Source organism: Paramisgurnus dabryanus, chromosome 22 (assembly GCF_030506205.2).
Source record: "Paramisgurnus dabryanus chromosome 22, PD_genome_1.1, whole genome shotgun sequence".
Taxonomy (NCBI): domain Eukaryota; kingdom Metazoa; phylum Chordata; class Actinopteri; order Cypriniformes; family Cobitidae; genus Paramisgurnus; species Paramisgurnus dabryanus.
Genome location: NC_133358.1, coordinates 19439049 through 19461467, shown reverse-complemented (window position 1 = coordinate 19461467; position 22419 = coordinate 19439049). Strand labels below are relative to the sequence as shown.

Sequence of the window (22419 nt, the reverse complement as noted above, 5' to 3'; positions counted from 1 at the left end):
TGATGTAGCACCGGGCGCGCAGCCCGCCAACAGCACCCCGCGCGTTCACGTGACGCCGCTGTCCATGGTACCAGGTCACTCGCGCGCTGCTTTTAGCTTTATTGCTGTTTAATATTCAGCCCATGCACGCGGTCCCTGCTACAAGACAGTTGATTCATCAGCAGTTTGACTTATAGAGACTGTAATCTTTACTACAGAAACCTCATAGATAACAGCAGGGCTGAATGACAACGCTTTTTTGGTCCATTATGGTATAGAGCAAAAAAGTATTTTTTTTCTAAAGGTCCATTTCGCTTCTTTTCTGAAATCTGTTGCATTTGTTTTAGGTTTGTCCATCACATTCTCACTCAATACTGATGTGGAAAGTACTGTAGCCTATATATATATTTATAGTATTTAAACAATATGATTCAAAATTAGACATCACAAATAAAAGAACATGACTGAAAAGGAACAAAATAGGCCAAGGATGACTTAGACATATCTCTCAAACATATTTCAATAGTAATCTCAGGATGCAGTAGTAGAAACAATGCCATACAGCAGTTTAGGCTACTGATAGAAAGCGTCCAGTCAGCAAAAAACATCTCGCCTCACATCATTTAAATAGAGTAAGCTATCATGCAAGGTGCTTACTGTGAGAATCTCATTTAATAAACATCCAACAAGACAACATTTCTACTTATTTTTAGTTTACATTACAATTAAATCAAGTGCATGATGCTTTACACTGTCGCCATATAGACAGACGTATTGTTTGCCTGTATACATGCATATCCAAATATGATTGAAATAAAAAGGTCAGGACATCAAATGAACTCAATTCACGTCGAGATCTGTGTTCACTTCCTATTTCTATTAAAGTGCAGCGCAGAGCAAATCTCAGATGGCTCACAAAAATCTTTGACATTTTCTATCGTTAAAAGTTGTGAAAAGGGAGCAGCATACCTCAAACAAGGGTGCGATTTTATTCTTCTCCAGGTATGATTGTATTTTTGTCTGCTGTAGAGACGCCATAGAGAATTTCTTGCATTAAACAGCAATCGGTGAGGATATCGCTAAATGTTGGCACGCATCTTCAGACTGCAGATCGACCATCAGACGGGATTGCGACAGATGTCTAACAGAGAGCGAGTGGATATCCAGAGCTCAGACTCCGGCGTGGGTTCAAGCACATGCTGAAAGTGTCCTCGTTTGGTTACTATCTGATGGGACTATCCCTCCTCGGTCTCGGCAGAGTAACTGGCGACGGCTTTCTTCCAAAGCCAATGAGGAAGATTACAGCCTGGATCAATCTTTAATTCATTGGCTGTTCAGTTTTTATCCTTAGGTCTGAGAGACCCGCCCTCATACCCAGAGTATGGTGCATGTACAGTAGTATATTATATTGTTTAATGCATTAAAACAAATGATCCGTGCACAGTATATTATACTGCATAAATCATCAAAACTTATGATCCGTGCACAGTATATTAAACTTTATAATGCATACTGTAAAACATATGGTCCGTGCACAGTATGTTATACTGTATAATGGCTTAAAACATATGGTCCGTGCACTCTATATTACACTATATAATGCATTACAACAATTGATCTGTGCACTGTATATTACACTGTATAATGCATTATAACATTTGATCTGTACACTGTATATTACACCGTATATGCATTAAGGAATGTGGTCCGTGCACGGTATATGATACTGTATAATGCATTAAAACATATGGTTCGTGCACTATTATACTGTATAATGCCTTAAAACATCTGTGCACAGTATAATATACTGTAAAATGCATTAAAACATTTGACTCATGCACAGTATACACATTATTTAGACATATGGATCCACATACAATATATAATATAATGCATTAAAACATATGGTACGTGCACGGTATATGATACTGTATAATGCATTAAAACATATGGTCGGTGCACTATTATACTGTATAATGCATTAAAACACGGGCTCCGTGTATGGTATATGATACAGTATAATGCATTAAAACATATGGTCTGTGCATGGTATATGATACAGTATAATGCATTAAAAAATATGATCCATGCATGGTATATGATACAGTATAATGCATTAAAACATATGGTCCGTGCACGGTATATGATACACTATAATGCATTAAAACATATGGTCCGTGCATGGTATATGATAATGTATAAAGCCTTAAAACATCTGTGCACAGTATAATATACTGTAAAATGCATTAAAATATTTGGCTCATGCACAGTATAAACACTATGTAGACATATGGATCCACATACAATATATAATATAATGCATTAAAACATACGGCTCAAGATTGCACTGTACATTAGATACAGACATATGGGTCCACATATATCATATAATGCATTCACATAAAATATGTTACAGGTATGTGTTATAATGCCTTTGAAGTGTTTAAAAAGTAAACTCTTTTATTTTATTTTCATTTTATCTTTTAATTTTTTTTTTAAGAGTTTAATCAAAAATAAGTCTAGTTACGCTTATTTACTGAAACCTATTTGTTTGGATATTCATTCCTGAAATTTTTTTAAATACAATGATATTCATGTTATAGTTCGAACATACACCTACAGCATAAAGTCCGTCGGTTACACTAAACAGAATGATTGCAAAGCATCTACCACCTATACGTTGTACTGTCATTGACAGATATGACAGGAGAATTACGACAGGTAAAAAAGGCACGTCTAAGAAATTTGACTGCATGCAGAGGCCATTAGCAAGATTTCACACAAGTATAACCGGCCTCATACCAGCTGCACATTTGATGGATGACAGTGCAGCACATGAAGCAGCTGGCTGTTTGTGTGGACTCAGACTTATGCATGCTGTCAAATGAAGACTACATTAATTATTACACAGATTTGTGACTTTTAAAAGAACACGCCCACATTTTGGGAATTAAGCTTATTCACCGTATCCCCCAGAGTTAGATAAGTCCATGCATACCTTTCTCATCTCCGTGCATGCTGTAACTCTGTCAGACTGGAAGTAAATGGCTCCAGCTAGCATACTGCTCCCTATACGTGACAAAATAACGCCAAAAATTTCCTATTTATATGTTGTGATTTGTATAGACACATCGTGTACAATTAACAAGGTCATATGAGACACAGCAATCTTTTAACAGTATACATACTGGAAACTATATTCTCACATGGCGAAGCACTGCTACATGGGCGGAGTGACTCTGAGCGAACTCTCTGCTCCCCACCAATGGTATTCTCGGGTGCTGCGAGCAAATCACTCTGCCCAAGTATCAGTGCTTCGTCTTCTGAAAATATAGTTCCCAGTATGTATACGGTTAAAAGATGTCTGTCTCTCTTATGACCTTGTTATTTGTACACGGTTTGACGATACAAATCACAACATATAAATAGGAAAAGTTTGCGTTATTTTGTCACTTATTGGGAGCAGTATGCTAGCTGGAGCCATTCATTTCCAGTCTTTGTGCTAAGCTAAGCTGGGGCTGCGTCAGACAGTTACAGCACGCGCGGGGATGAAAAAAGTATGTCTGGACTTATCTAACTCTGGGGGATACGGTGAATAAGCTAAATTCCCAAAATGTGGCCGTGTTCCTTTAAGTCTATTGCAGAAATCTACATTATCAATAGTCACAGATCTCTATCACATAAGATGAATTTTAAAAAAGAAAGTAAGAATTAAAGTACAAGAGGCTGTGGTGTTTACAGAATAATTTATGATACAGCCCTAGCTTCGAGTACCTTATTGCTTTTAAAACAAAGGTTACCACATAATACAAGTATTAAAAAAAAATTTGTTCATGCGACTTTTATAAGGCAAAATCATTAAAACCCTTCCTTCCACTGGAAAAAATAGACCCTGACTGACTGTGAACAGAATAAGAATGTTTCAAATGTTTACACAGACCCCAAACCAGAGCCAGTTTGAGAATTCATATTTTATTTGTCTAATCTTAATATTTTAATGGGTAGACTGGGTCTAAAATACAATACAAACGCGAAACTCTGCCTCTGCTGCGCAGTGATACACAGAATCGTTGGGTGCAGCAGTCATAGCTTTGTTTTATCCTAAATGTAAAACACAGCTATTAAATAATATGAAACAAGGATTTGCACTAACCGTTTTATAACATGATTTCTCACAATTACAGTTTATTGTAATAAAAGGGAAGATAAACAGATTTTCAGGATAGAAGAATAAAACATGCATTTTGAAATTCTCATAAGGGGTTAGTTTTATGCAAAAATAAATAAGGCTGTTTTCAGTAAAAAGTTTTTACAGTAAAATTTTCAAATGAATTTATTTTTCAACATGCCTGCTTTGATCAAGAGCATATGAATTGAAACAGACACTCTATATAACAAAAATATCTTGAATAACTTTTTCTCTCTCATAAAATGGAACGTACTGTATGTAGTTAATAAGCATTTCCTGTTTAAAGCGATACTGCATAGTAATGATGTTATTTTAAAGCACTAAGATAACATGTAAAACAAACTCCTGAGTACTGATTCTTTTAATTGTAGAGACTACATATATACCCATGTACGTGTGACATACAGTAACATTCATAAATCAATAAACACTCATAATCACAATGTGTGCATGAACTTTCCAGTATGTCACTATAGATTCACTGAGATGCAGTAATGTTACTGCAACATTAGCTTAATACAGTATGGTGCTAATATACTCGAAACCCAGACCTAATAATGTTGAAGCCAAACCTATATGTTTAAATGGAATGGATTGATATGAGATTAGATCACATAAAAGTTATACATTTTGATGCATTATTAGGCCAGTTCTGTTTAAGACCGAATACAAAATATAAACTATTAACAAACATATTAACAACAGAGAGACAAAAGCACTTATTTGAAACAAGTTTTGATTGACACTATTGACTTGACAGCAGCTGGGAGATCAGACATCCTGTTTGTTTAATCTTCTGACTGAACTGAGATGCACCAGCAAGGAATAAAATATAAAAGAATTGTTGCCTTTAGAAAGCTACAATATGACAAAAGTCAATGGATATTAGGTTGGGAACTGTCTGAGTTGAGAGGTGACAGATTCCTCCGAGAATTGACGTCCAGATATGAATGTGTAGTCCCAGGGTTGTACGAGAGCTGCTTTAGATCTGTTATAGACATGGGGGTTCAAGGGTCACCATCAGGAGGTGGAGGCTGACACAGTTTGTACAATCTGTTAATACAATTAAATAAAATTTTAAAAATATAGATAAAAAACACAAACAAATCCCTTTTCTTCTTTTATACACAATTGCATTAAATAAATGCTGTATTGACTGAAATAGCAAGACGTAATGGTCAAATACATGTATGCTTGTGTAAAAAGACCGAAAAAACCTACAGTGCTTAATACATTTATTAGACCACCTATCTATTTAAAGGAGATTACACAAAGAAGAATAGATGTATTTGTAGAAACACATAAAAAAGTGCATTTTCTAAGTTAGGGGTCAGTAGCGGCTCGTGACTGCTCATCCGAGGGGCGCAAATTCATGTGTTTGGAGTATCATGTGTGTTGCTCGTGTTTTCAAAATATGTGTTTGTTGCGTCATGTGAACCATATGCATCACTTGTTTTCTCAAAATAAGTGCCTGCTTCACGCCCGTCAAAACCGTTTATGATAAAAGAGACGCTCACATTCTCAAAATACACGTAAGACACTCCCTTTACAGTAAACTCTGATTACGCATGAGATTATGCGAGTATCTGGCAACGCGATTGTCTCTTTTATCATAAACCCTTTAGACGTGTCCGCAGCAGGCACTTATTTTGACAAGACACGTGATGCACATAGGATCACTCGACGCGCAGAACACATATTTTGAAATAAAGAACCACACACATGATGGGCTACATACATGTTGTGGCGAACTTCGCATCGAGTGCCCTCGAAAAAAGAAGTCATTGGCCGCCACTGTTAGGGGTGCTTTAAAGTAAACAGTGATTTGAAACAAGTTTTAAATAATACCATAGTGAGTTCTGGTGATTTACAATATATTGATGTAAATTATACAATAATTAAATAGTTAAAAAATTAAAGAAGAATAAAAGAATAAATAAATATATAGGCCGCAACAATCAAACAAAGTGGACTTTTCACTGACCTATAAACCCATAACACAGCCGTATATTAAACATCATGGGCTCTATTTTAACGATCTGAAACGCAAGTGCGAAGCGCAACGCGCAAGTGAGTTTGTGGGCGGATCTTGGGCGCTGTTGCTATTTTCCCGGCGTGAGAAATAACTCTTGCGCCGGGCGCAAATCAATAAGGGGTTGGTCTGAAGTAGGTTCATTATTCATAGGTGTGGTTTGGGCGTAACGTCAAATAAACCAATCAGAACGCTAGCCAACATTCCCTTTAAACGCAAGGGCGCAAGTTCCATGGCGGGTTGCTATTATTATGACAGATTTACCAGGCGCACGCCAGGAGCGGTTCACAGCCGAGGAGACCGACGTCCTTGTACGGGGGAATCCCACGCTTGCCAGCATAAATCGGGCACGCCGTGTAACGGGAGGTGGATCTGCCTCAGGACTTGACGCCAGCAGAGGACATCGCTGCGTCCACCCTCACCGCTGAAAGGGTTTGGGGGCTTTGAAATCGGACCCAAGAAACGCAAGCAAGGTCCAACCCCAAAGTACTCTTACAAATCAAGTTCATATACATTAAGGTTTCTTATGAAAACATTTTAACTATTATTTACATAAAATAAACGTAATACAGCCACACAACAAAGTTATGAAAATATTTTAATCGTTATTTGCATGAGAATAAATAAAAACTATCACCACAATGCTCACCACTATGATTCCCCTTATCTCGTGTATTAATATTTTTAAGTGTAACAATTTATGATTTGCAAAAATAACTGTTGCATCTGTGTAGATTAGATAAGCAAAGTGTATGCGCGTTGTGCACGCTATACATTATGGTCAAGCATGCGCCCTTAAAATAGCATAATGAACCACGCGCAACGCGCCACTGACTTTAGACTAGTTTTTTTTGGTTAGTAGCGCAATTGTTTTTTGAAACTGCAAAATAGCATAAGAGATGGTTTGCGCCGCAACACGCCTCCTTTTTGCGCTGAACCGCCCAGGGAGCGCAAGTTCATTCCCTAGTTTGCTGACGTGCATCTGTGGAGGGAAAAACCCCGCTGTGCGCCGGCGCAAAATACGAATGATACATGCGTCACTGACAAAGTCAATTGCGCTGGGTGCAAGATAGGGCCCTATATGTGCATTATCAATGCAAAACAAATGATCTCATGCTTGAAAGTTATCATCACACTGTCTCTGGTTTATGCTATACAGCGCCATCCTAAATGTATCATTCATTAAAAATAAAGTCATTTTAAAGGGTTTTATCAGGTAAAAACAGCCCTTGTGGGTAACATCCATCCTTAAATATCCAGGTAATCCATTAAATGTCTCACTAAAGTGACTTTTTATGTAGACTACTGAGTTTAAGGTACACTAACAGTTTTGTCCCTGCTGAGAGAGAACGAGCAGATCTCTTTTAAAAGCTCACTGCCTTTCAGCAGCTATTTTACTGCAGGAAATGGAGTTGAGCTTTCGAACGCACACATACACACACATAGACGCGCACATACACACACAATCACAAATACATGCACAGATATACACACAGTCCACATACACACACCTGCGATGGATGTTTAACTAAAGAACATGCGCTTGAAGCTAAACCTGAAATAAACTCAATGTGATGCTTTATGAATATCATGCATACGGTTTTCTTCATTTTAATTTTGTATGCTAGGGTGAACGCAGCATTTTATGCATATTGTGAGAATACTGCGTTTTTTTTTTTTTACTGCAGGGATTTATCTGAAGAATAAATGCTGAAGCATCTGTTCCCAATTCACAAAAAGCAAAACTGTGGCCACTAATTACTGTGCTGTGTTATGTCTAAAAGGAATTTCAAAGCAAAAAATACATAATATTTGCATTTTATGATATGAAAAACAAATTAACCAATGAGGTGTCCGGCTTTTATGCTCTATAAATGAGACTACACACGACTAGCATGGAAACACACCGATTCTGTATATATGCAAAGACTAATTCAGCATGAAATTATGTTAGGGTCAGTATGCACAAGTAAAACAGTAAGAATAGAGCCTGTATATTAAATGGTTCAGGCTAAATTCATTAATAAAGTTCAATACTTTGGTTTAAAAGCGTACAGCAAACCAATAATTCAGATTAATTCTGAAGGCCTGAACATTTTTTTGAACTGTGTTTCTATGGTGTATGACATTTAGGACCAACATAATTTCATGCACATTACTGAGGGTTGGTCTAAACCGCAGTGTGAATGTGAGGGGAACAGGACAAACTGACGTGTATGTAGAGTCATTAAGGGTCATTCTGGTTACCTTGGCACTGTTGACGGGGTGCGGTCTCTCACTCCCAAGTTCTTGGCTGAGTTCTGTACTCTTGCTCCCTAAAAAGAGTCATAATAAAAAATGACTTGTAGGCCTGCAGAACAGTTTGCTATAAATAATCCTAAACGTATTCAGTTTCTGGAAGGTCAAAGAATGAGAAGTCTTGTCATTCACATAAGCTGTGCTGTAAATTCAGCCCATTCAATGGATTTGCATATAAATAGCACACAGTGTGAAAAGTCGTGCAATACATACGGCAAATTGTTTAAAAATTGACAAAAACTGATTAAAAAAACCTTCTGGACATCGGTGGCACATGATTAAATTAGTTTTTTATGAAATTAACATTCATTAAAATAAATGTAATTTTAAGAAAACTTGATTCAATCATGTTGAACTGGTGTAAATAATTAAATTACGTAGTTCCAACTATTTCTTTTTAAGAAAAATCACTTTAAGAAAACTTAATTCAATCATGTGAAACCGGAGGTTTTTTTAGTGTGGAAAAACTTAAATATTAAATGACATCCTGAAGCAAATCCCAAAGCTTAGCATAAATCCAAACAATAATGATTTCAAAAACAGAAAAAAATGGAAAGACCAATCCATAAAATTACATGAAAAAGCAGTATTACATGAATGGGAAGGACTTGCTGTGTGATTTTATGTTGAGCAAAATCCAAATGTATCTAAAATGTACTAGCGGACAGTGTTGGGGTAACGCATTACAAGTAACGTGCATTACGTAATAATATTACTTTTCTGAAGTAACAAGTAAAGTAATGCATTACTTTTTAAATGTACACATTAATATTTGAGCTACTTTTAAAAAAAAAGTAATGCAAGTAACTTTTTTAATTTAACTAATTTGATTTTAAAAAAATTATGTACTGAATAAAACTAAACGTAGTCACATTATGCACTCACATTATGCGTACACGCCTGTGAGGAAACAGTTTAAGTCAGAAACGGATGTGGTAGGCCAGAGCTCGACATTTTTGTGATGAAATATGCAATTTCTGAATGCAAAACTTTTCAGTCATAAAAAACCCTGCATGGCTTGAAAGAGATCAAGCCCCAGCCAAGGAAAAGTAACGCAAAAGTAACTCAAAAGTAACGTAAGCATTACTTTTCATGAAAAGTAAAAAAAAACTGCTTTTAAATAAATTTACTTGCATGGTTGAAAGGTCAGTTTTATATAATTTCTTTTTGTGAACAAATCATATGTTTATAAACTGCTCACTACACTGTAAAAAATCCAAAATGAAATGTTGGACGGGCAAAAATATATAAGTTAAACCAATTTTTTTGTTTGAGCTAGTTGAGAAGACATATTATTTTAAGTCTAGATAAATCTGTGTTTAAAACATTAAATGAATGGTTATTTTCAAATCCAGTCAACATTCAGAATGGCTAGTGTTGACTGAACTAATTAAGACAAATCAGGTAAATATGTGGACTTATGACAGCTATTTTTCCTGACAACAAAATGCTCAAAATATTACTGTTATTTGGTCACAAAATGTAATTGTAAGAGTTGTTCAGGCGTGAATGTATGTGCTTAAAGTTTAAATAAGCGGTCGGTTAATAAAGATAGCTTCTATTTAAAAGTTTGCTCGGACACTTTCGGACGGAGATGAGCTCCAGAAGAGCTCCAGAAAATCACCGACGCTTAAGCGCTCACACCCCGCCCAGCGCAGCCTCACCTCGGCAAGCGCATCAGAAATCGACTGCTGGCTCTGATATCTCTGTGGCGTTTAAATGTGATTTAATTCATTTAAATTTCTCATACTTAACAATGAAAGGGTTATGTTTTAAATCATATTTTAGGATTGCACTTAATTGATATCGCTGTTGAGTGATGTTTCATATGTTTTACGTTTGTTATAACCGGACAGCATGCGAATTTGAACTTCAGAGCTGAAGGAGCGGATGGAGAAATAGTCCCAATATCATAACAATCTTAAATAAAACTTCTAAATATACCCGTGTGTGTAGCCGTGTGCGCGCCTGCGTGCGCGCGACCGGTGCGCGCGCGTTTGTGAATGTACAGTATGTGCGTGAGTTTTTAATTTAAAATCTCTTTATTCGGAAGGATCTGTATCACAGGTCATTTCATCTGAGATCAATCCGCACGCAACAGCTGGAATCACTTACTGATTCACAGGACACAAGTCATCAGCCGTTTCCTCAAGTTCACGTCAGGTAAGTGGTTGTAAATGTTAATTTTAGACCATATTAATCGGCAAAGACGCAAAACTCGACGTTTTTGTAATGATATTTTTGTAAAGATATATTTAAAAGTGTGTTATGTTATGTGTCCGAAGTAAAGTGTGTTATGTTATGTGTCCGAAGCTATTTTAGTAAAGATAGCCTGGATATAGTGTTGGTTTACCGGACAGGGTTTAGAACTCGGTTTTTATTATAATTGGGACATTTTTACAAACAAACCTTATAAAATACAATACTGGCGTGCATTTTGAGACAAAACAATAGTACGTTACTCATATGTTAAGTGATGTCAGTTATTTAAGTCAGTGATAAGCCCTGTCCGAGAAAACCACCCAATAGTGTTTAATTAACGTTATGTGTGATGTCTGAGGGAAATTTGGCCTAACGTTAACGTTATTTTAGGGAATAAAGTATTTCACAATCAAGCTTTATTATATTAAACATGTTATTTATGTATCTGTGTGTGTTTATATTCCTCTGTTTATCAAACCAGAGCGGTGCTTATGTGGAGGCAGACCAGAGGGCTGAAGAAAGTCTCCCAAATGGCCCTGGAGATGTTTTGACTGACTTTGGAGTGCTTTTTGGACTGTTTAATGCCCTCTATTTAGAGAAGACTTAATTCTGTATGTTCAGTCTATGATAAGTGAATAAAAAGCTTTTGTTTTCATGTGACTGAAGTTAATTATTTTGTTAACAACACCAGCATAAATTATTTGATAAATAATTTAAAAATGTTATAAAAAAATCCCAAATAATAAATATTAATTGAAGTAACACACAAAACATTGAGTGAATACTTAAATTTTAATTGACAGAGTATTTGCTGTAAGTTTTTTAAGATTCAACTGATTAAAACATTTTAGTTGAATGAACTATAAAGCTAGTTGAGCCAACATACTTTTTTATATTTGAGTCAAGTTTGGGCCAACTAAAAAACATCAATCCAGGTAACACTTTGGAGACAGAAATTGAGTGAACGTAAAATTTCTGTGGAACTAGTTACTAAAAAATAATTCATTGAGCCAACAATTTATTTTTTACAGTGTAGACCACCAGAAAGCACCTACAGTATATACCCATCAGCCTGCTTTGTGAATGTCCACAGACAGAACAGCTTAAAGTTCATAACCAGTGGCAGACTGAATCAGTGACTATCAAGCTGAATATGCTGTGAATCTTTAGCTCCAGAGCACTGACCTTGTCAGATTTGTTGACATTTCCTAAAACTTACAGGCATCCTAACGTCCCATCCCACACTAAAAGAATCACAGACTTGTGTAATGAACAGCGTTTTTACTCCGAGTGGAATCCTATCACGTCAAAATGAAAAATGGCTCCTCGCGCCGTTTCCCTACATCTTGCACATTTCCCAAATGTTAGCCGTTTCCATAAATAGCTTTGCTATCTCAGGTTCCTTCAGCGCAAGGTGTCTAGAGCAGGTGCATCTGAACCGGGCTGGATCAGCAGCGGAGGGGCTTCAGTTCCATATAAACAGTGCTGGGGGACATCAACTGTGATTGTAAGTGCAACGTTAGCACAAAGGAAAACACAATTTCAGCCCACATCACCGAACAGATACTCTTGCTCTTTAGGGACTGCTGACTGGTAAGCGCATCCAGCACGAGCATTGGTACGGTCAGTGCTGTGTAGTCTCTTATCGTGATATGATAACATCAGCAATTACACCACATCCATCCAAATCGTGTCAGTTACAAGCAGAATCACTCGCAAACAGCAGATAGTGTCTTTAGATACAAGGATGATTATATGATATCTTGATTGCCTTTTTCAATGATCCCTTTTTCTTATAAAAATACAGTATGCATGCATTTACACATTGGCATTTAGCGCAATATAAGAAATGCTATACAATTAATCATCGAGTCTGTAAGGCGCTGCTCAGCTGCCCGTCCATTTCTAGAGTTAACTAAACGGCAATATCACACAGCTCTGTCGTTTGGCCTCAGACAGGACAAAAGGATGGTGTGAGTGTTTTTGGGTGAACTATTCCTTTTCAGACCATAAAATTTACAATGACGGTACAGCAGAATTTTAAAATGCTGGACTTCCTGTGGGTGATGACCGCACTGGTCAGACATGACTTCATGAATATAAATTTGACTGTCGTCTGTCAGAGCTCCCCCTGGCTGACTATTTATTATTATTCACTGTCATATGGACCTCGCAGCAAGACATTAAGCAGACTCATCCATCATAATGGCTAGAACTCATTAAATAAGGATGAAAGACGCTGACAAACAGGTCTACTTTTTGTTTCTGTGAAAAAACACAAAAGTATTGAACTGTTAATCTCATTGGAATAACAATTTTAATTTGGTAGTCTTTTTATAATGCAGTTTACACTGTAAAAAAAGTGAAAGCAACTCTACTTAAAAAACTTACTTCAATTGGTAACACCTAAAAAACCATCTTACTTTAACTCTTTCCCTGCCATTGACGAGTTATCTTGTCAATTAAGAGAAAACATTTGCATGTAAAAAAAAAACGTGTTCCTGGTGAGTTTTTATGGTTTTCTGTAATACTGCGATACTTACCCAATTTATTAAAAAAACTAAAGCAAAAAATGATTAAATAATTTTACACTTGTATGTTTTGATAATCATTCTAAATCTGATCTCTAACAAAATTCCTTCACAAAAATGCAATTATTTCAGATTTTTGCTAATTTTTTTTATTGAAAAATACACATATTTATATACAATTAAAGATAGGATGAAAGTTTTTTTCCCGTTTTGTTAGTTTGTTTATTGTTTGTTTGAAAGCAGAGGGTCTGTTCTTTCATTTGATATATTTGTATGTTTATATATTTAAAAAAAATCCTGGAAGACATTTTGTGAAACTTTTGTGAAAATCATAAAAAATGCTGGCGGGCAACTTAAAAAAAGGCAGGCGGGGAATGAGTTGAGGGAAAAATTTAATTAAAGTTTAAAAAATTACATCAAGTGGTAAGACCTAAAATATTGAAATAATTTCAACCTTAATTTTTCACTTAACTATTTTCCCGCCATTGACGAGATATCTCGTCAATTAAGAGAAAACATTTATTTCCCTGCCAATGAAGTTTTTACGGTAATCTTTAATTCCGATAATATCCACTAGTCGGCGCTCTTACCCAATTTATAACCCTGAAGCATCAGATAATTCTACAACATTGTAAATGTGTATGTTTTGATCTTCATTCTAAATCTGATCTCTAACAAAAGTGCTTTACAAGCTTTTTTTAGGTGTTTGCTCAAAATTTGGTATTTAAAAAAAAAACCCATATTCGAGAAGTGATATAAAGAGAAAAAATGAAGATAGGATAAAACTCTTTGGGCTCTATCTTACACCCGGCGCAATGCAGCGCAATGCGCGACACAAGTGTATTTTGCCAGTTTCCACCCTGCGCAATTATCATTTTCACGTTTAGCGCCACGCTGTTTAAATAGCAAATGCCTTTGCGCCTATTTTTGCACCCATGGGCGTTTTGATGTAAAAACGAGATGTGTTCAGGCGCATTGTTGGCGCGTTGCTATTTTGAGGCAACTAAAATAGACTACACCATTGACCAACAAAAACAAGTCAATGGCGCAATATGTTTTTTGTTATTTAAAGAGCGCATTAGTAATATTTTTTAATGCTATCTCACGGGTTTATTGTATATGAGGACTCTGTACCTGTGGATATGGTGGGATGAGAAACATTTTTAATGAAATGCTTAAAAAAAACTGACGCTGTCCAAGTGCTGAAACGTGCGGAGAGCCGTTTGTAAATTCTTTATCTCCTGTTTGTTACAGATAAAGTATTTTTAGAGTACAAACCTTTTCTTACTTTTATTTACTTACATACTTACATACATTTACTTTTTGATGGTATTGGATAGCCATACATTTAAAGCAATTAAAAGCCTACTTTTTTACTCCCATGACTAAAAGAAAACTGGTTTTAAAGGTTTTAATAAAAAATAAAAAAATTAATACAAGTAAAAAACAACACAATTATTTAACATCAATCTTAAACCTGGGATCTTCTTCCTCTGCTTAGTTTTTCAGTTTACTAAAGTCCGTCATCTAAATAAAGATTAAACATAGCACCAGCGCAACTGGCTTTTAAAGGGGATGAGAGCTGAGACTCTCATTGGTGTAGTGCACGTTACGCCCAAAATACTCCCATTACTCATTAAAAAAATAGGACCAAATCTTTTCGACCATGTGCTCTGCGCACAAACCATTTTTCCCGTTGTTAAATTAGCAAAAGTGGATTCAGAGCCCATTTAGACGTTGCGCTGTGCGCTTTAGACAATGTGCTTAGATCATTAAAATATGGTCCTTTCTGTTTTGTTTGCATATTTGTTTGTTTTTTTTTAAAGCAGAGGGTATGTTCTTTAATTTTAAGTATATTGTATGTTTATATATTTATAGAAGAACATTTTCCTTGAAGGTATTTTGTGAAACTTTTGTGAAAAAAAAAACTGGCGGGCAAAGTTCATCCAACTTTCACTTTTTCCCCTACGGATAGGTGTAATATTATATAAACTGCAAAAAGATGAAATTTTAAACATATTATGACAAATTAACAACAAAGTGTACATTTGGAGGGAGAAGTTTGACTGACAATGTTAATTATTTTATTTCTTAAAACAAATACATGGAAATTATAAAATAAAACTTCCATATAGCTTGTAACTTACAAATAACAGTGTATTAGTTTCAGTCAGTTCCAGTAACTATTCCCCTAACACCTGCTGAAAGTTCACCTTCTCAAAACTCAAACTGACAGAAAGCTGCACTTAGGGGCTCAGAGTTCTTTGGGTTTCACCTCATGACTCAGCACCACCTTAAACTACATCTCAATCCGCTGATGTGCCCACCAGCCTGCCCCCCATTATACTAAGTCTCAGCGCTCTTAATGATAAAAAATCCTGACCCTGTTAGTTTCATCAAGTACCTCATGAAGGACACTTCAGGGATAGTGCCAGAATAGACAGGAAAAATGACTAATGATCTTTCACTTCTACAGTCAATGAACAGCAGAGAAAAAGTATTCACATATCTCCTTCATTTCACGAGTTTCTCTTCTCTTGCTTCCAGACTGGTTAACCTGAGAAAGCTGGAAGAGCTTATACTAATAGCCATACAGAAAAACCCAAATGAAAGCATTTGAAACGGTACTAAGCTTGTTTCATTTCCAGAAATAATTAAAACATGCCTTTGATAAAAAATTAATTCTCCACAAAATGAACATGGTGGTCTTACTGTATATTACCCAAAAAATAACTGTGTTGGTAAAATTAGGAAAACAAAGCAGAGGTAGATGTTAGCTCAGCTGGATTTAACCTTTCATACCAAGCATGCCAAGTACATTTCCCACTAGAAATTGATGGCAAACCATTATGTTTTTTCATACATTTATATTTACATAGGTTAAATGTTCTTGGTCAGTGCAGAAAAACAAAGATGTTAGTTGTGCATACATAATAAGCGACCATACCTGCTTCCTCATGACATCAGTGGCTTGCATGATGCATCGTGGGGGCAAGCCGTGATTTCGTGCCAGAATAATTGCTTGTTCCAGCGTGACACTCAACGTGCAACTACAAGACAGGAAAGGATGTACAGATTACAATTTAGCACTATACTATACACTCCATACTAACATTACATGACAAGGAATAAAATCTGAGTTTTATTCATTAAGCATTGTATAACGCTTTTAGACACCGATTGCTGGTATTATGAAAATAAGCAGGAAAATTACACTTGAGACTTCTTTTCATTTGGCTTTATTTATGAGCAAGGTTTTCTTTCCCCAAGCCATGTTCTAATTCAATCACTTATGCAGAGACATTTTAATTAATATTTACAGAGAGGCTAAACAAATGCCACTAAATTCTTATTTTAGCAATGAGAAAGGGCTCTATTAGGCAGTTAAAATAGATGTAATGTGAAAACCCAGCTAAAGTCTTTTTTTTGTGATTTACTATTTTTGGATTCTGTAAAAATATAAACTTGATATCTTTACTACTGACTGAGAAAGGCCAATATTTGACTATGTTTTTACCTCAACTTCGATGAATTAATACATACCTATCTTTTTTAACGCATACCCTTAATCTTTGTACAGTGCGTTGTGAATGTGTTAGCATTTAGCCTAGCCCCATTCATTCCTATGGCTCCAAACAGAGATGAATTTAGAAGCCACCAAACATGCCACATTTTATTTTGTGCCACCATACTTACTCGTGTAACTACTCATGTAACAGTCTTTAAATAGGAAAAACATGGAAGTGTTTGGTGGCTTCTAAATTCATCCCTGTTTGGATCCTAAGGAATGCCACCTAACATCACTGTCTGATGAGTTTGAGTGTTATTTTCCATCTGAAAAAGACCCAAGTAATGGCAAAGTATGGATGCGCAACCCACTCCGAGTCCAAGGTAATTGCACATTTCATATTCATATATAACGCCCGTCCCCAAAGTATATTTTCTATTTAATTTTCAATTTGGCAAAATAGTAATTTCAGTAAATGCAGATTTTTCAAACAATAATAGACTACTTTTTATATTTAATTAATTTAAAAATATAATTTATAAAAATATAAATATAATTTTGACTGTTCCTGGAACAACGTGCTGAAAATAACAAATACCAATAAATTCACAACAATTTAGTAATAAAATAGTGTTATCATCGTTATTATTAGCTGTGCATGGTTGTTTGAGGTGCGTGCGTTAAATAGATACCAGTAAACTGGAGCATTGCTAGCGCTTTATTTAACGCAAAGAAACGTACCCTGACCTAGATGATATTAATCAGATATATACAAAATAAACATAACATTACAAATGATATCTGCACAAAATTAAGAGAATGCACAAGTGAATTCGAAGTTATGTGCTATTCAGAATGACTCATGTTGTGGACGCGCTCTTCCTGGAACAACGCGACACGGCAACTAAACCAAAATAATTCACAATGTTTTATTACAATATTGTTCTCTTTATAATGTTATGTAATATAGTCATTATTAGTCGTGTGCCATTTGAGCTGCGCGCGCTGAAGCTGAGGATCACCAAGTTACACTTTTTGCATTCATTTTTAACCAAATGCATCCTATCATGAGATAAATCAGATATAGAGATAGGCCTACACAAAATAAACACAATATTATAACTTACATTTGCACAAAACCAAAAGCTGCGAATGAACACGCAAACTTTTAGTCATGATGATGTAAAATGGTCCCAAACATAACTCCGGCACGCTCTGCGATGTTTTGAATGTGTGTGTTTTTTTCACATTAAAATAGTTTTGTTCTCATTGGTCGAGTCTGGTATTTTTTGTTAAAGTTTAAAGCTTAATCTCTAATTTAATACTTTTAAAAATTATTGGCTGATTAGTGAGGCTGAACAGAAATTACTGTGTCTTTGATATTGTATTCTAAAACTGTCTGACTGTTGAAACTGGCTCTTATTTTCATACAATTAATCTTTGTTGTCACCTGTTGGTAAGTGAAAACACTAAGTTGCTGTTGAAGTGATTGTCTTTAGTGGTTCTGGAGAGATTTGACAGGTAAAATACACACAATTTGCCATTACTGCCACCTGCTAGTGAGTGAGTGCTGTGTAAGTTGCTTTTGAAGTAGACCTAATTGTATGGGAGAAAAGGGAAACATTTTGTGAACCGGTCTGAAAGTTTTAAAAGATAGGTATATTCATACAAGTAGCCTTTGTTGCCACCTAGTTCATTATATGCAATTAAATGATAGGCTGTTACTGTTTTTACACAGTGATATGTTTCAAACAATGCATCTTAAAATTGAGGCATTCAAATTGACATCTGGTCCCTGGAATTTTATGAATATGCTGGTCCCTGGCACAAAAAAGGTTTAAAGCATACACACCAGTCAAAAATACCAACGGCCTGAGCTTGTAGTGGGACTGTTGGTTTGTTTGACCAATAGAAAACAAGGGCTGTTTTGACCAAGACTGACACAAGGGATAACAAGAAGACCTGTCATACAGTGTGTGCTGTAATACCAGCGTGTCTGAGCGTGACATCAGCTTTTACTCTCTGACAACATGCGTCTGCAGCTACCATCTAAACAGACAGTGAAAGGGCAGCGTGACCAAACGGGTGTGAAACATTGTTTGGTTTTAAAAGACAACTGTCCCCAGAGTGCAATAAATATCCCGCAAGGTGAACCGTTACAGCATTTATATGATAACAGAGCATTAGACCGAGAACACTAAGGCAGAATGGCAGCACTGATATAAGCGGGACAAGAGCCAGTCGGGGTAAAAGATCAGATACCAACTCAATCCAGAAGCCAAACAACTTTATGTGCTACAACTGGACAAAGTCGATAAGAGGTGTCTGGGCCAAAACGACCTATAGTAAACCATGACTTAGATTGAGACAATAAAGAGACACAATATAAATGTATTTATCTACCACACACAGGCATTACAATGTGCATTGAAATAATTAATTTCAAACGATCATAAAAAATATGATTCCTCATTTCCCAATCGAGAGACCAAAGAAATTTATGAGCAAACGCTGTAAAAAGTCAGTAAGTGGTGTCTGGGTCAATAAGACCTCATTCAAATGGCCAGTCTAAAAGCTGACTTATTTAGAAAGATGTTGAGCATAAGGGAATATCTGATGAGCAAAGAAGCAATCATGAAAAAGTCAATACAGTATGTGACACTGAGGTACTAACATTATACGACTGTGATGAAGTACTTTAAAATGTGTGCGCTGTAGCACATTGGCAATACAACATTATCCCCACAGTCATGTGACCCTGTCTGTAAAAATCCAGGGTAAGGTCTCAATCTAATTATGAGAGGATCAAAGTTAAATTTTACATCGATTTCAATCTTTAACATGACTTTACTCAGTCAATATTAAAGACATCAAGGTTTTATTTCACAGAATGTTCATACATAACACAGCATGGGTTTATGTAGTAAACAGTAAATCACAAAAAATGACTATAGTTGAGTTTTCACAGGCAGGGTCACATATTTCGCTTTTTTAACTCTTTCACCGCCAGCGTTTTTAAAAAAAGTTGCCAGCCAGCGCCAGGGTTTTTCATGATTTTCACCAAAGTTTAATGCCTTCCAGAAAATGTTCTTCTTTAAATATATAAACATACAATATACCAAATGAAAGAACAGACCCTCTGCTTTCAAACAAAAAAAAAACGTTTCATCCTACCTTCAGTGGTTCTTTTGTAATCAGCTTTTGAATATGGGTAGGTTTCTGCAGAAACACCACATTTTGAGCAAAAAGCAGAGATAATTCCATTTTTGTGCTGGACTTTTCATAGAGATCCCATTCAGAGCGATCTTTAAAACAGACACGGACATGCAGCCACTTGCCATAGGGCAATACTTCCGGGTTTTAAAAAGTTGCGGAAGGGTTTTGCGGTATTGCGGAAAGACGGAAAATCTCGTCATTGGCGGGGAAGCGTTTTCTCTTAAATGACGAGATATGTCGTCAATGGCGGTGAAAGAGTTAAAAGCTCACCCACTAATCTATAATGAATGTATCTGTGATGCTCTACTACAGGCTGTGGGTTGGGACTGAATTGTGGCTTGCACAGTGGGATAAGGTGGGTCGCACCAACGACAAGTCGTGTTATACAGTAGTAACAAAAAATGTGTTAAAAAGTTATTTGTGTCCATGGCATGCAATTCAGTTTTTTTTTGTGCCTTGAGCACGGAAATTTCTAGTAGAATTTCTAGTTTTTCGTGTCCATGGCACGACTTTCTTTTCATGTCATTTTATGTATTGTTTTCTCATTTTTTTCCACTATTTTTAAATTATTGTCGCTTGGGGTTGGGGTCAGATGTGGGGTTTGGGTTAGAATGTACTTTTATGTATTGGCTTTTTAATGTTCTTCTTACGCTTTTAAAACTATTCTCACCTGGAGTTGGGGTTAGATTTGGGGTTTGGAAAAAATATGGTTTATTTGAGTGTTTTTAATAAAAATATTTCATTTTCACAATGACGCCCTTTTCATTGCCTCAGTTAATCCAGTACTCGTTTTTCAGACCTATGGATTAATCGAAATGAGAAAATGAAATACATGCACATCCCTATTATGAATCCAAAATCAGTAAATACTCTATGTATGTTTGGATCATCTTTCTAAATCTGATCTTTAATAAATTATTTTTTTATTCAAAATGTGTTTTTTGGAAGAATCCTACCCATATCTAAGAGGTGATAAAAAGTATTAACATGAACAACATGAAAGTTTTTTGTTATTGTTGTTTAAAAGGATCTTTTCTTTCATTTGATGTATCGTATGTTTGTGTTTAAAGAAATGCATTTTCGGGAAGGTATTAAAATTTTGTGAAAAAAAAAATATATATATATAAAAAATGCTGGCACTGACTGGCATCTTTTTTTTAACTCTTTCCCCGCCATTGACGAGATATCTCGTCAATCAAGAGAAAACGCTTCCCCGCCACTGACGAGTTTTTCCGTCTTTCCGCAATACCGCTATTATCCACAATTTTTTTAAACCCGGAAGTATTGCCCTATGGCAAGTGGCTGCATGTCCGTGTCTGTTTTAAAGATCGCTCTGAATGGGAACTTTATGAAAAGTCCGTCACAAAAATGGAATTATCTCTGCTTTTTGCTCAAAATGTGGTGTTTTTGCAGAAACCTACCCATATTCAAAAGCTGATTACAAAAGAACTACTGAAGGTAGGATGAAACGTTTTTTTTTGTTTGTTTGAAAGCAGAGGGTCTGTTCTTTCATTTGGTATATTGTATGTTTATATATTTGAAGAAGAACATTTTCTGGAAGACATTAAACTTTTTTCAAAATCATGAAAAACGCTGGCGCTGGCTGGCAACTTTTTTTTAAAACGCTGGCGGTGAAAGAGTTAAAAATGCTGTAGGGGAAAGAGTTAATAAATCATTGTCCTCTGGTCTTTGTCTTGGTCTACATTACAAAACTGGCACATTGCACACCAATAGATCTGGGTTTATTCCACTTTCTACTTAAAAAATTAAGTGACTGTCTAATGTATTTTTCAAACCAAAATGGCACTTTCTCAATTTGGCAAGCTCTTACTGTTTGCCTGGCTTCTACACAACTTTGGAGAGTCATTGTGCACCAATCCACCTGGAAATATTGTGTTTGCTAGGTACTGGGTTGATAAATTTACTTTACTCCAATTATCTTTAAAAGGATTAATGAAATTATTGGATTGCTGAATAATGGTAATGTTTATTTTATACCACAATAACAGACTTGCATCAGGCTGTTTTAAGATCAACCTGCCCTAAAGTGGTACCTTAAAACAAAATAAATGGCAAGTAATCGTTTCAAATAGTCTCTAGTACTCAGAATAGGCTGAAACGTGAACCATGCTTTATGCTGATATTCAAAAGACCGGCACACTAGCATTCATCCAACTTAGCGGGTGACAGATTTGTTTTTAGTGGTTGTAAAAATGCTTGCGTTAGTCTCTCTTTCACTAACCAACTGTTTGCCCTTGACAAAAAATCAATTTCTTTCTGCAGTCTGCAAACTATTCACAAATACACCTGATGATATATTTTAATTGCCTTACTTGCATTTCAAAGATCGATCTTGTCGATTTGTAAGAAAAAAAACATGTTGCAGAGAGATTTCAGAGTTGCCAATCAACAGCGTTCCCCAAGAGTGTTGTGTCAGTGACTGACATCACTTTTCATGGTCGTT

The 22419-nt window shown here is 35.9% G+C and overlaps 2 protein-coding genes across 3 annotated transcripts in view; both read right to left on the bottom strand.

Moving 5' to 3' along the window:
* The window catches only part of c22h8orf34 (chromosome 22 C8orf34 homolog), a 98963-nt gene extending 97692 nt beyond the window's left edge, over positions 1 to 1271 (bottom strand). The window contains exon 1 of the mRNA XM_065258099.1: positions 949 to 1271. Coding sequence (XP_065114171.1) covers positions 949 to 1017 — 69 coding nt within the window. The 5' untranslated portion in view covers positions 1018 to 1271. The remainder of the gene's footprint in view (positions 1 to 948) is intronic.
* A 2556-nt stretch (positions 1272 to 3827) lies between these two features.
* The window catches only part of prex2 (phosphatidylinositol-3,4,5-trisphosphate-dependent Rac exchange factor 2), a 169340-nt gene continuing 150748 nt past the window's right edge, over positions 3828 to 22419 (bottom strand). Inside the window, exons 38-40 of one of the 2 annotated variants that reach the window (XM_065258097.2) lie at positions 16179 to 16281; positions 8448 to 8515; positions 3828 to 5221 (exon numbers count right to left, since the gene is read on the bottom strand). In XM_065258097.2, coding sequence (XP_065114169.1) covers positions 5176 to 5221; positions 8448 to 8515; positions 16179 to 16281 — 217 coding nt within the window. In that variant the 3' untranslated portion in view covers positions 3828 to 5175. The remainder of the gene's footprint in view (positions 5222 to 8447; positions 8516 to 16178; positions 16282 to 22419) is intronic. The other variant, XM_065258098.2, reaches the window with a different exon arrangement.